General features: G+C 41.3%; 1 protein-coding gene across 1 annotated transcript in view; it reads right to left on the bottom strand.

Annotated features, from left to right (window-relative positions):
• Positions 1-1,504: 1,504 nt before the first annotated feature.
• HHLA1 (HERV-H LTR-associating 1) overlaps positions 1,505-13,645 on the bottom strand; it is a 36,474-nt gene continuing 24,333 nt past the window's right edge. Inside the window, exons 13-15 of the mRNA XM_011977109.1 lie at positions 8,958-9,111; positions 3,151-3,233; positions 1,505-1,548 (exon numbers count right to left, since the gene is read on the bottom strand). Of these exons, the coding sequence (XP_011832499.1) occupies positions 1,505-1,548; positions 3,151-3,233; positions 8,958-9,111 (281 nt within the window). The remainder of the gene's footprint in view (positions 1,549-3,150; positions 3,234-8,957; positions 9,112-13,645) is intronic.

Here is a 13,645-nt window from a genome sequence, read left to right as displayed (position 1 = left end):
TTGCAAACATCACACTGTTAGCTGAGAAAGAATAAGAAAAATCCTAGATGCTCTTTGCCCAAATTAATGAGGTCTAGATGAGCTACACTGGTATTCTTCAGGACACAAATGGAAATATTGGGTTGTTACATACAGGGCCACTAGAGAGAGCACACGTGCTTTACATGGAGACTCAGCATAGACAGGGATACCGGAGCAACCGCAAACCTGAACATAGTGATAAAGGAACCTGATGCAATGAAGGTGCCACCTCAGTATGTGGGGATGCAGAAGAAAGTTGACTCCACAGATAAGCTCAAACCCTGCACCTTTCAAAGGAAGGCCTGGTCCTTGACTAGCTCCTGGGGAATCCCCTCTAGACCCTTGGACTATCATGCCTGAGGAGTGTCTCTTGTACCTGAGGCTTTGTGCCATGACAGATAGTTTATGTTAACAATGTGATTTATGGTGGGGCCTTAGGTCATGCAGTACCAGCTTGATCTCTAGAAGGACTGGAGACTGAATAACTAAGTTTAGCCATGCAGGCCACGAAGGCACTCCATACGTACTCCATACCCCCACATATCCCCTGGACACCAAAACTTGGATGAGCTTTCCTGGCTGACAATACTCCATATGTGTTGTTAAACATTGTTGCTGGGAGGATTAGATGCTGACTGTGCAACCCCACTGAAAGCTTGTGCCTGGGCTCTCTTGGAATCTCTCTAGAGGTGCCTCTCACCTTTGCTGCTTTTCATCTGCATTCTTTTGCTGTAATAAATGCTAAACGTGCATATAACAGTTTTCCCGACCTCTGAGTTCTACTCGTGAATCATTGAACCTGAGGGTGCCCGTGGGGACCTCTGAATCCAGTGGGTCACACAGAAGAGGAATCAAGACAAGATGTCAATGAAAAGAACTCTCTAAACCTCCTCCTAATGATAAAGTTTTCATTATTGCCCACTTAAGGGTGCTTGGAAGATTATATAGTTCCCATACTATGGCAGATCTGATTGGTCGTACATGTTTTAGTTAACTGTATAGAAACAGTATATGTGAATCTCTCTACAGTATGAATTCAATTTTAATTTATGCTTTTGTTGTCTTTCAAAAGTCTCAAGTTTAAGTCACCTCAGGTATTATGTCAGATTCTACCTGACTGAACTGGTTTGTGCAGGCTAGGGTGCCCACACATCCCCAGTTTTTAAATTGTCAGGGTTGCCTCAAGCATTGTAGGAGTTTCTTGAGCATGAACACTAGATTTCCATGACTTTGAAGCAGGCAAGGAGTCCGGCGTTACTGTATTAATTGTGAGGCCTCTAACAAGAAACCTTCTACCTTCAATGTTTTGCGCATATTCACAGGAGGGGGAAAATGCTACTTCCAAGAATAACCACTTTAAATTAATTGATGATCTAGTTGGAGCCTGGGTGAAGTGTTCAAATGTAGCCCACTTGGGAGAAGAGCCAGAGTGATAGCGTATTCCTTGAAGTCATTGTTATGCCCTAGTGTTATTTTCAAGGTCTCACACAGACTTGCAGATATTCTCAAGGCATTTTTGCTTTAAGGCTGAAAAAAAAAAAGCAGAAGAAGAAGGAACTCAAGGTACTGAGACATAAACACTGTAGAGACATAAATTAAACCCTGTCAGCACCAACAACGGTCTAGGCTCTTCTGGAGAGCAAGTGTGCGGCAGGGCACCGGACAAGGGTCACTAGGGGTGAGCCTCAGAGGGTGGAAAGGACTCGTGCAAGACCCCATTGCTAGTTAGCAGCAAACTCTAGTGCGGAGCAGCCCCTATTTCTCCATTCACTGCCCAGTGCTCTTTTCCAAAACCCAGCTGTATCTAACGCATCTCTACAGCTTGTACGAGGCTAATTTAAACTCCTTAATAAGTTGTTCAGTAAATGTAACATGTTGTGTGCACAGAGACTTTAATGTGGCAGGGACAAAAGAACTATTGAATTATGTGTTTGCAAGATTTCCTATTTCCTCTCCTTATACCAGATAAAGGGATTTCTGTCTTTGATTTCTGACCAACCCCCATCTCCATTCCTAATGCCTGTATTTTTTCTTTTTTTTGGTCATGTAATGCAGGATGAAGGTGATGATAGAAAGAGAAGACAGGAAAGGTGAGATGGTGGACTTGCATGAGAAACAAGGACCCTGTGTTTGGGAAAGAAAAAAATAATGGAGGCAGAAGGAAAGCAAAATAAGCAGAAGAGGTAAATGGAAACACAGAGAAGAGCCAGAAAGCCTAATTTTAGGAGAGCTACTGAGTGATAAGTTGAAAAATGAAATAAAAAGAGAAGTTTTAAGATGATGGCTTGTGAGAAGTGAGAAATAGTGGAGGGCAGAAAGAATAAGAAGGGTTTCTAAGAAGTGTTGACATGGATCCCAGGTATCCCAGCTGGTATTCTTCAGGACACAAATGGAAATATTGGGTTGTTACATACACTGTTTTGTTTGCTTGTTCAAATGTAAAGCATTGCCAAGACTGAGCCCTATGAGCACCCGGCTTATATCTGGGTTATAGTAAGAAGGGATTTTCCACACAGTTTAATGTAATGCCATGATATTTAGAAGACCAGAGTCCCTTGAGGTAGTTCAGGTAGATGGCATGATAAAATGGCCAAACTATTGGTTTTGGGACTTTCTTTGCAGAGGTGAGAGAAAAAATCAAAGCTGATACCTGGAATATCTGGGAATAAATGAAGCCTTGAAGCTACCAGGGACAAGAAGAGAGGTACCATAATGAAACATACATTCTAGTACTTCACGGTGCCTTCTTTTGCATGAATTATTTGTATGCATTTTTCCTTTGGTCAATAATTTCAGTATTTGTATGGGGGCTGTCCTTTGTTTTATTTTTATTTGTCTTTTTAGCTTATGTGGGAGCTCTGTGGCTAAGAGATTTGCCCGAATTTACACAGAGAGCAACAATGCTTGGTCAGGCTGACTCCTGCTGTGTTTTTCCCTTGACCTTATTGCAAACATCACACTGTTAGCTGAGAAAGAATAAGAAAAATCCTAGATGCTCTTTGCCCAAATTAGTGAGGTCTAGATGAGCTACAGCATTTCGAGGACATCTGGGAATCACTCGGAGTTACGGGACCCTTTTGTGTAATGCATTCACTGCAAAATTACAACATAGTCAAGCTGTGTACTTACTGTGCGAGTGGGACACCCTTTTCACCCTCTGACAGATATATGTTGCATTCTTCAGAAACCAGGAATAGTTTTCAAGACAGTATCTAAAGATTTAAATCAGAGCAAGGAGCAATGACTATCCTGTGATGGCTATTAGAAGACAACCAGAGTTTTAAAGGTAAGCACATAAACATGAACTATATGGCCAATTATTCACAGCAAGGAACCCTCTGCCCATCTTTAAAGGGTGTCAGCGGAGAGATAGGAAAGAAGGCTGGGTAGGAAGAAGTTCAGACTTTGGGGCCAGCAAGACTTATTTTTAGCCCTAGCCCCACTACGTACTAGGATGCATGACTTCAGGGTGATAACTTAATTCTCTGGACTTAATTTTCTCATATATAAATGAAAGGCAATGATAGAACCTATACTCGCAGGTTATATGAGGATAAGATAACATATGTAAAGTTCCTGAACAGTACCCAGCATACAAGAGGTGCTCAATACATGGTGACACTTGTCTGTTTGTTTACTTATTTATTTTAGTGGGAGATGAAGAGAGAGAGAGTGGAGTGCTGCTATCATTACTAGTGCAGTAAACACTTTGCAAAATAACATTCTGTTCTTGGTCAGGGGCGGCAGGAGCTGCATCAAAGGGCTGTGGTGAAAAGATCACTCACCCAATTAATAGCAAGAAGAGTTTTCAGTGCAGGCTGTGCCAACTAGCTCATTGTATGACTCTGGGAATTCACTTCTCTTTCAATCTCTCACCCGATATGTGAGGAGGTTGGGCTAAACATTCTCTAATTTCTCTTCCGTCTCTATCATTCTGTGATTCTAGCATACCCTAGAGACTTGTGCAACTGATTGCTCAAGTCAAGCTTGTGGCAGAGATTTTCCAAGGCCTATCACCCCCAATTTATAGGAAAGTGCAAAGCTGAGGCAACTGAGGCACAGAGATTAAATGACTTCCCCAAGGGCTTTCTGGTGGTAGTGTTGGATTTTAACCCAGGTAACTACTTTCTGCCGGAACACACTGCCATTCTGGTGGGCAATAAGATCAATATTTGAGTCAGGACCCTGCCAGGAACACAGGACTTGGTGGTTCTATAGAGGGACTTTAATATGGTGAATCAGTGATAAAGGGCTGAAAGAACCAATAGGGGAAGGTGTGTTAACCCCACATTAGCAGCCACAGGGAGTTGCTAGGCCTAAAGGGACGGACGGAGAAAGTATTGTGGCCAAAGCACAGAGGGCAATGGCCTCTGGTGGCAGCTGGGACCACAGAGCTGAGGCTCTCATGAGGAGTCCTCGTGGAAACCGGAACCACAGAGGAGATAGAGCCACTCCTGGAAATATTGCCCAAAGCAGAAAGGCAGGGGGAGAAATTCCCTGGTTTCTCCCTTCTACTGCCCTCCAACCTCCTCTCAGTATCTTCTACGGGATGAATTCACAGGAATTCACAGGCAACGTGTTCTGGGAAATGTAGTTTGCACAAGTCAGTCCCCTTTCATTAAAGAGCCAACTAGAGAAAGGGCAGGAAATGGAACCAAGTGTGAAGAGGTGAGTGGTGAACACATCCAGGATGCTTTTTGTGAGCCTACAACCTGTATTCTTACGGAGACCTTTCAAAAGTTCCAGAGATGGGATGTCAAGGTTGGCCAACTCAGCAGCTGACATGGCCACTAGACATCTGGTTAGCACAGTTACAACACGTCAAGTGTGCTAGCAATGGGATTCCCACTTGGCTGTGGGAGTGGACAAGACAGCAAGCACAACAGTGTCTTAATCAGCAACCACCGAGCGCAGCATTCCAGGTACCGTGCAGGAACAATTCGAGACATTATTTCATTTCATTTCATTTCATTTTGTTCTCACAACACTGTCCATATAAGTAATAATGCTGCTACTCTCTTATATGAATGGTGCCCCTGGAGTTGTGCAACATGTGGCCTAGAATGTAGGCAGGACTATACCCATTTTGCAGATGAACAAACTGAGGTTCAGAGATTGAATGACTAGCTCAAGACCACATAGCTTGTAAGTGGCAGAGACTAAATTTAAACCCAGGCCTGCTGGCTTCAAGCCCTGCCCTCTCTATAGCACACTAAGCTACCTACTAGCTTTGGGGGCCCTGGTTCTATGGTCGAATACTATTCCTTCTTAGCTAGTGTAACAATCTGCGAGTCGTACTTTCTAACAACAGCAACAAAACTTCTTTTTTTTTTTAAATTTATTTAATATTATTATACTTTAAGTTGTAGGGTACATGTGCATAACGTGCAGGTTTGTTACATATGTATACTTGTGCCATGTTGGTGTGCTGCACCCATCAACTCGTCATGAACATCGATGCAAAAATCCTCAATAAAATACTGGCAAACCGGATTCAGCAACACATCAAAAAGCTTATCCACCATGATCAAGTGGGCTTCATCCCTGGGATGCAAGGCTGGTTCAACATTCGCAAATCAATAAACATAATCCAGCATATAAACAGAACCAAAGACAAGAACCACATGATTATCTCAATAGATGCAGAAAAGGCTTTTGACAAAATTCAACAGCCCTTCATGCTAAAAACTCTCAATAAATTCGGTATTGATGGAACGTACCTCAAAATAATAAGAGCTATTTATGACAAACCCACAGCCAATATCATACTGAATGGGCAAAAACGGGAAAACAAAACTTCTTAGAAAGCTTCTGTGATAGAAGATATCAAGCAACTTTGGGACATGATCTGCTTCAGAAGTTCATATTGCTACATGGACAACATCATCCAAACTAAGATGCTCTGTGAAACTGCCAAGTGTGAGACCAGGAATTAAGTTGCAGCAACCACAGAAACATGACCCACACCTTCATGAGCCAAAAAGCTGCCATTCTGTGCCTGAATTCACTCTGAGAGGGTACACGGCTCTCAGGATGAATGAGACTCTTGCCTGTATGATCAGGAGAGAAACTATTTAAACACGACATATCCCATCCCCAAGTTTTCTGGCAGAGGCATCGCCTACAAGTGGTAAACGAGCAATAGATAAATGCCCATGGTTATTACTTTACAGGGGATGGAGTCAAAGTCCTGTTCATAACAAGAATATATATTCCTTACATGGACTGGAGAAGGCATTTCCTTGTGGAAAAGGCTAGATAGTTAGAAGAAAATCAGTTGTTAAGATGGCCTATTTTGTTCAGCTTCTGTTCTTCAGGGCAGACTTAAGCAGCAACGCCATGGTTAGGATGGGCTGAAACTAGTGTTGAAGCACCCATTATCACACCAGCCCCTTGTAGGTATGTCTATCTAAATTCCTAGCATACCAGAGCTGCTGCACGCACTGTGGAGTCAGCAGCAGCCTGAATAGAGGAGGAGCCATGGACACTTGAGTGGGGCCTGAGGTAGCAAAGTTTGTAAGTCACCAGGGACTGTGGCTTTGTTATCCTCCAAGGAGTGTGCCCCAAGAATGGTTCTGGGGGCCCTAAATAAGAAAGATTTCAAGAGATGACCCTGGGAGGGAGATGATGTGAAGAGAATGGGAGTTTAGAGTATCTCAGTTTAAAAATGGACAGGATTTACAGGGCTGGACTTCAAGAATTCTGTTTTATTTACTCTGAACAAGAAGAGAGTAGAAAGCTTGGAGAAGGGACAGATGGAGCTCTGGAGTGAAAGTCAAAGAGACCATATAATAGGTGACCCAGGTGCTTAAAAGGCAAGGTAGTCCTGAATAGGGACATGCCAGAGACTTGGTCTCCTATCTTTGCTGCAGCTACATTGAACATCTCAGTGGTCCTTAGATGCTCCAGGCTGCCCGTCACTCCATCTTTGCAGGTGCTATTTCTTTTGCCTGGGAAACTCCTATTCCTCCATAAAACCCTATTAATTATTTCTCCTGGGATCCCATAGCATGTTATTCAAGCCTGCTACAGCACTTGGCAGCTGCTTTGAAATTTGTCTTTTTACATTGCCAACTTTCCCACCAGTGTTTTTTTTTTTTTAATCACAGAGCCTATGTTCAACAAACATACTAAGTAATGCCACCTCCCCTACTCTAGTATTCTTGGCCTATATTCAGTGTATGAGTTTATGGAAAAATTTACTCTTCAGTGAAAATACACAGAAAAGAAGGGACAAGCCCAAGCAAACAGGTGCTTCATTGCTCTAAATTTAAACTCAAACTTCTCTCTGAAAATGTATGCCTTTTTCATTTATTCATTCAGCCATTATTTGCAATATGAATGTTTTCAAATGTGATATTTTCCAACGGGATATGATTAACAGGTTTTTGCCTGGTTACGTGACTTGGTTCTATTACCTGTAATACTGTATTTTGATTTGTGTTTATGACCATTTCTTCCTTCCAACTATGAAAGCCTCAGTTTCTGAGGCTATTTCTGATTCACCTCTAGATCCCATGGCTTAGCACAGAGCATCACAGATATACAGCAGAGACTCAATACACGTTGTTGGTTAAGTTAGTGAGTAAAAGATATCCTAAAGTGGGTTTATCCTAGACAATACAGAAAGTATTGTTGTGCAAGTTTTTTAAAGAATAAACCTGTGCTTTGGGCCTGTGGGTCTTGCTTATTGCCCTCTGTGAGTGGAGGAAATGTTCGTACTGACTGGGGGATCAAAGATTGCAACTGGAAAGGGGTGATGGAAAATGGCTGCCCACCTGGGCTTGAGACTCAGAGGCAGAAATTTTAAAAGCTAATGGATCTTGAGAGTAGTCTTTGAAAATAACATTAAAGACATGAGAGACTGGTACCCAGACCACTGGAGCAGGAGTATTCATCTAGGTAATTTAGTTCTGGGTTTACAGCCAAGAATAAATCCCAGAAGAAAGAACAGTATGTCAGCATTGTAGGACAGAAAATGTCCATGCCTAGACCTTCTTAATATAAAACAGGGTCTGCTTTTTAGTTTAAGTTTTCCAACTTATTTTGCTGGTGGGTGATTGGTAGGGATTTATGAAAGAACTGGAATTTAGATAGACATATCTTCTAATTATTCTCTCCTAGCAAATCTCACCAGGCTGAGGGCATTTGGATTAAAGAACCACTCAAGATCCTCTGCATAATTCCACTTGACATGACACAAGTCAACTTAACTCAACACAACACAACTCAATATAGGTTAATTAATCTAAACTCAACACAGCTCAACTCATCTCATCTCATTACAACTCAGCTCAACTCATCTCATCACAGCTCAACTCATCACAACTCAAGTCATCTCAACTTAATACAACTCAAGTCATCCCAACTCAACACAACTCAGCTCATCTCAACTCATTACAACTGAACTCAACACAACTCATCTCAACACAATTCGTCTCATCACAACTCAATTCAACTCAACTCATCACACCTGCAGTAATCTCAACTCATCACAGCTCAAGTCATCTCAATTCAACACAGCTCAACTCATCTCAACTCATCACAACTCTAATTCAACTCAACTCATCACAACTGCAGTAATCTCAACTCATCACAGCTCAAGTCATCTCAATTCAACACAGCTCAACTCATCTCAACTCATCACAACTCTAATTCAACTCAACTCAACTTCAATTCAACTAAACTCAGTTATACTTATTGTGTCAGGCACTGCACTCGGTTCTGGGGACCAGCTATGAACGAGATTCCATCACGAATCTCAAGGATGTGACTGTCTAGTAAAGGACTCACTGGAGAGTCCCTTTCCTTGAGGTACCCCCTGCCACCTGTCTGTGGATTGCTTATTGCCTGACTGCCTTGTGGCCTGCAGAAAAGCCACACAAAATAAAAACTATAAACATTGGACCTGAAAAGAAGCCACTAGGCCAGGTTACCTCATGTCCTCTGTCCTGGGACTCCTCTGGCCCATGCAGAAGCATTGCTGGAAGAAGTGGCACAGCTCCATCAGGCATGGATTGAGCCTCTGAATAGCCAGGGTGAGAGGAGCGGCAGCCATGGCTCCCACCTTGAAGAGCGGCTGAGGACACCCTAGAAGATGCAATCCCAGACCAATCAAATCAGTAAGAGTTTAGCAAGCATCTTCTCTTTGTTAAGCTCTGCTCCAGGTGAGTATAGTCTTGTCCCGATCTCAGGTAGCTCTGAGACAGTCAGGTAAACATAGCATTCCTCACCATTACCCAATAAAGCTACTGTGAGAGTTTTAAGAGACAGGTGGAAAGAAGGTGGTGATCAAGTTCCTGGAGGAAAACAGAGATAGTTTCACTGAAAAGCAAATATTAAACAGAGATCTAAGATGTTGAACAGAAATGCATCAGGTGGAGGACACTTCTGATGTCAGGGACAGAGCATACAATGACTCTGCATGATGTAAGGGGATGACTTGCTGAGGGGGATTGGAGAAAACTTTGAGTATGGGGGTATGAAGTATGTATATGCATGTGTGTGCACAGGGTACATGTGTGTGCATGTGTGTGTATATGTGCACGCATGTGAGAGCATATGGATATGTGTTTGCCTGTGTGTGAGCATGTGTGTGCATGTGTATATGAGTGTAAGAAGGAAAGAAGGAAGGGCAGGTTGAAAGATGAGACTGGCATGCTGGGTCACTGGAGAGTCAGGCTCTGAGTTTGTGAGTTCTCTGTTTCCATCAAGTGAAAGTTAATTATGTTTCCGTGAACCAGATTTTTCAGTGTTGTTTAATTTTTAGTTTTTAGGAGAAGGAAGGCCAAAGATAAAAGAAGGAGAGAACAAATTAGTTTTAATAAAAATTCCAACTCGTTGGGATCTACTGAGGCTCAGAAAGCTATCTATGGGTACACCTACATTTCTTTACTGGAAAATAGGAAGACCCATCCCTATCGCATAGGATGACTGGAAGGATTAAATGAGACAATTTATTTAAAGTATATTGCATATTGCAAAGTTGTTGGCATGAAACAAACAATAAATAATAGCAATTATTATTATTATTATTTATTAAAACAGTATTGAGCTCCACTGCAAGCTAAGCACTGGTGACAGCCACTAGAGCTACCGCAATGAATAAGAAGAAAAAGGGCCTTCCTCTCACAGAGCTTACTTTCTAGGGACTAGAAGGTTATATTACAACATTACTAATAACCTTCCAACAAAGGTTCACTAATCACTATCAGGAAAAATTATCTAAAACCTGGAAATAAACAAAAAGGATTACTGAATATTCTTTTAATGCAGTTTTGGTTATTGTCTAGCAGACTCTCTGGGGACTGTCTGGGTAAAAAGAATTGTGCACCATTAATTGACTTTCTATTGAATGCGTGATTTTACAACTATCAAGAGGTAGATGTTAACTGATAGCAATATAAATAATTCTTGTCTAAGAGCAATGCTAATGATTTCTGTCCATAGCAATGTAAATGAATTTTGTCTGGTAGAGGTGCAATTGATTTTTGTCCAGTAAAAAAAAAGAGTTTATTGCTGTGGGATATCAATTCATTTGAGAATTCCTTTGAGTGACTACATAAATCTTTTTCCCTCAAATTTCGCATTGAACCAATCTTCACATCTTTCTGGTTTCCTCATTATTTAATGAGTTCGATAATATCTTTGACATGTTGACATGTGCTCATTTAATATTATTCTGTCATGTTTGAACATTTTTCAAAATTATAGTTTATCAGTAATTACTTATTTTTATTTTTTGTTTCTTGTAGAGATTTCTTGCTACGTTGCCCAGGCTGGTCTGAAACTCCGGGGCTCAAGTAATTTTCCCACCTCAGCCTCCCAAAGTGCTGGAATTACAGGTATGAGCCACCACATCTGGCCAGTAATATATTTATTTAAGTGAAGAAGGGGCTCATAATGTTAGCAGACGACTTTTTAAAAAGGTAGAAAGAAAATACTTTATTCTGAGTTAACTAGAACATAAACCCTCCAGAACATTGATCAATTTGATCAATGTGCCCCGACTTTTTCTCTATCAGTTATTGAGCAGTTGCTACATATCAGACACTCTCTTAAGATCTTTGCCTACATTATTTTATCTAATTCTCATAAATCTTGTAAAGTAGACATCAGAAGTATACAGAAGAGGACACAGAGGTTCTGAGTAATTCTGCAGTTGTATCAGTTATGCAACAGAGAGTAACTCCAGCAAGGTCTGACTCTGAAGCCTGTGCTCATAACCATCACACTTCACTACTTGAAGATAATCAACATTCCCAAGGCTTGATTTCCATGCCCCTTGCCCCGTCCCATCCCATCCGTCCTTCTCTAACTCAGGAAATGATACTTGGGATATCCACTTAGTTGCTCAAACTTGGGCATGATTTTTGGTTCCCTCCTGTGCTCACTCCACCATCCTCTTGGGTTCCATCTCCTAAATATCTTCCAAGTCTCCCTATCCACACAGTCACTTCCACTTTCCAGTCACCATCACCAGTGGCCATCATTAGCACAACAGTCACCTCGCAAGTTTCCCTGCTCCCAGCCTCTCCCGTTCCTCCCCATTCTGCAGTCAGAGAAACCTTTCTGCAATGCAAATCTGATCACATTACTTTCACTTGCCTCAGAATTCTACACTCCTTGACATGGTGACAAAGCCCTGTTAATCTTACTCTTTGCTACCTCTCTAGCCTCATTCCACACTACCCTCACCTTCAGCACCTTCAGCATCAGTCCTTTTAAGGTATAGTGCCTTTGCTTGAGCTATGCCTTTGCTTAGAATGCACCTTGTTCAGATGCCACATTCCCAATCAATAAACTTTTGAACCATCCCCTCACCTGAAGGTAATCTCTTCCTCTCTGGATATACATAGTTTCTACTTCTCTTAAGAATCTAGCCACTTTTTTTCTCAATTGCAGCTTTTTTCTTTTCTTCACATGTGGTATATCTTCGGAAAGGTGACACAGAGGTGTGGAATAAGCACAAGCTTTAAAATTAGATCTGGGGTCACATGTAGTCTCCTTTTATATGTAGAACTCACCATAATTCCTTAATGAGATATTGCCTCTCCTGCAGAATTATTGTGAAGAGAAAGTAAAAATAGGCCTCGCATAGTGCCTAGCAGTACAGTAGGAGCTCAATAAATATTTATTAAATGGATGAATGAGTGGATGCCAAATATTCTGTGGCATGATTTTTTTTTTTTTGGATGAACAGAATAAGTTACTGAGAAATGCCAGAATCCCTTTAATTTACAATTGTATTTTTCACTACATAGGTAGATAGATAGATGACAGACGGATAGGCAAATATCTATGATACAGAAGTTAAGAAATAATGATAACTAGATAGAAAGATAAATAGGTATGGATGGATAGACGGGTTGATGAAAGGATGGATGGATAGATAGCTTGGATAAATATCTATTAGATAGATGACAGAGGAGTGGGTAGATTAATAGATAGATAGATATGGTAAATAACTATGAGGTAAGTAGATAGAGCTAACAAGAGAGACAGATAGATATACCTATACAGATAGCTATAGACACATGGATATAGATACAGATATAGATATAGATATGGAAACAGACACCAATATAGATATAGATATAGATATAGTCATCCTGTTTTCTAAAACTCGGTCTCACAACTGCCTCCATCTGCACCACTGTGTTTCTTTAGAACTCCTGGGAGAAAAGGGATATAATTTCCTTAGTAGCACAATCACATCTTTGTGTCTGAAAGCTTCATTCACTATTCATTGCAGGCTGAGAGTAAGGCTGGGGCAGATCTAAGGTGACATGAAAAAGGAGAGGGGGCAGGGTCCAGCAGTTTAATAATGCCCTGTTGACATATGACTGGATGGTCCAGGAGCTGGTGTACAAAGGTATTCAGGAGTGGGAGGAGCCTGAGGACTCAAGCAGCTTTGAAGCACTCACTTTGTATCCATTTCTTTCTTATGGAAACTGGCTCAACAGAAAAGAGGAGAGTGAGATGTCCAAAAGCTGGAAAAATGCATCAAAAACCACAATAACTCAAGTCCTCAGCCTCTATCAGGAGTTCTGGAAACAGAGCTACAGACCCAGGAAATGGTCTTTTTCTAGATCCATGAGAATTAACTGTGCAGGGATGGAAAGGGTAGGGTATCCCTTAACACAGAACAACAGGACATCACACCCAGCAAATGAAGTTGCATTTTGGAGTCATCTTTTTTATTCCTTCCTCCTTCACTGCTATCAACCCTGCTCATTGCAAGAGCAGCTTCTGTTTGCAAAGTGCCCAGCATGCTGCCCAATAGACAGTCACTCGATAAAAGTTGATTGAATTAAGTTCTACAGAGCTCTTTACTTCCAAACCACTTCCACAAACATTATCTTACTTAATACAAAACCTTGTGGGAAAGAAAAAAGAAACAGGCATTTTTAGTGCCCACAAAAATTGCAATTATTCTTGCTTTACAGTTGAGGGAACTGAATCCTGGAAGTTGAGTACTGGAGGCCACCTCACCAGTAAATGGCTGAGCTAAGATTTGAATCCCAGGAGTCTGATTCTAAATTTACCAAACAAACCTCTCTTTATTCTACTACAAGACCTTGTTCAAAATAAACACAAGCAATAGTAATAACTGGGCACTGGT

The sequence above is a fragment of the Mandrillus leucophaeus genome, unplaced genomic scaffold (genome assembly GCF_000951045.1).
Source record: "Mandrillus leucophaeus isolate KB7577 unplaced genomic scaffold, Mleu.le_1.0 Scaffold173, whole genome shotgun sequence".
Classification (NCBI taxonomy): domain Eukaryota; kingdom Metazoa; phylum Chordata; class Mammalia; order Primates; family Cercopithecidae; genus Mandrillus; species Mandrillus leucophaeus.
The sequence above is the reverse complement of the archived record's forward strand: the minus strand, read 5'-3'. Positions and strand labels throughout refer to the sequence as shown.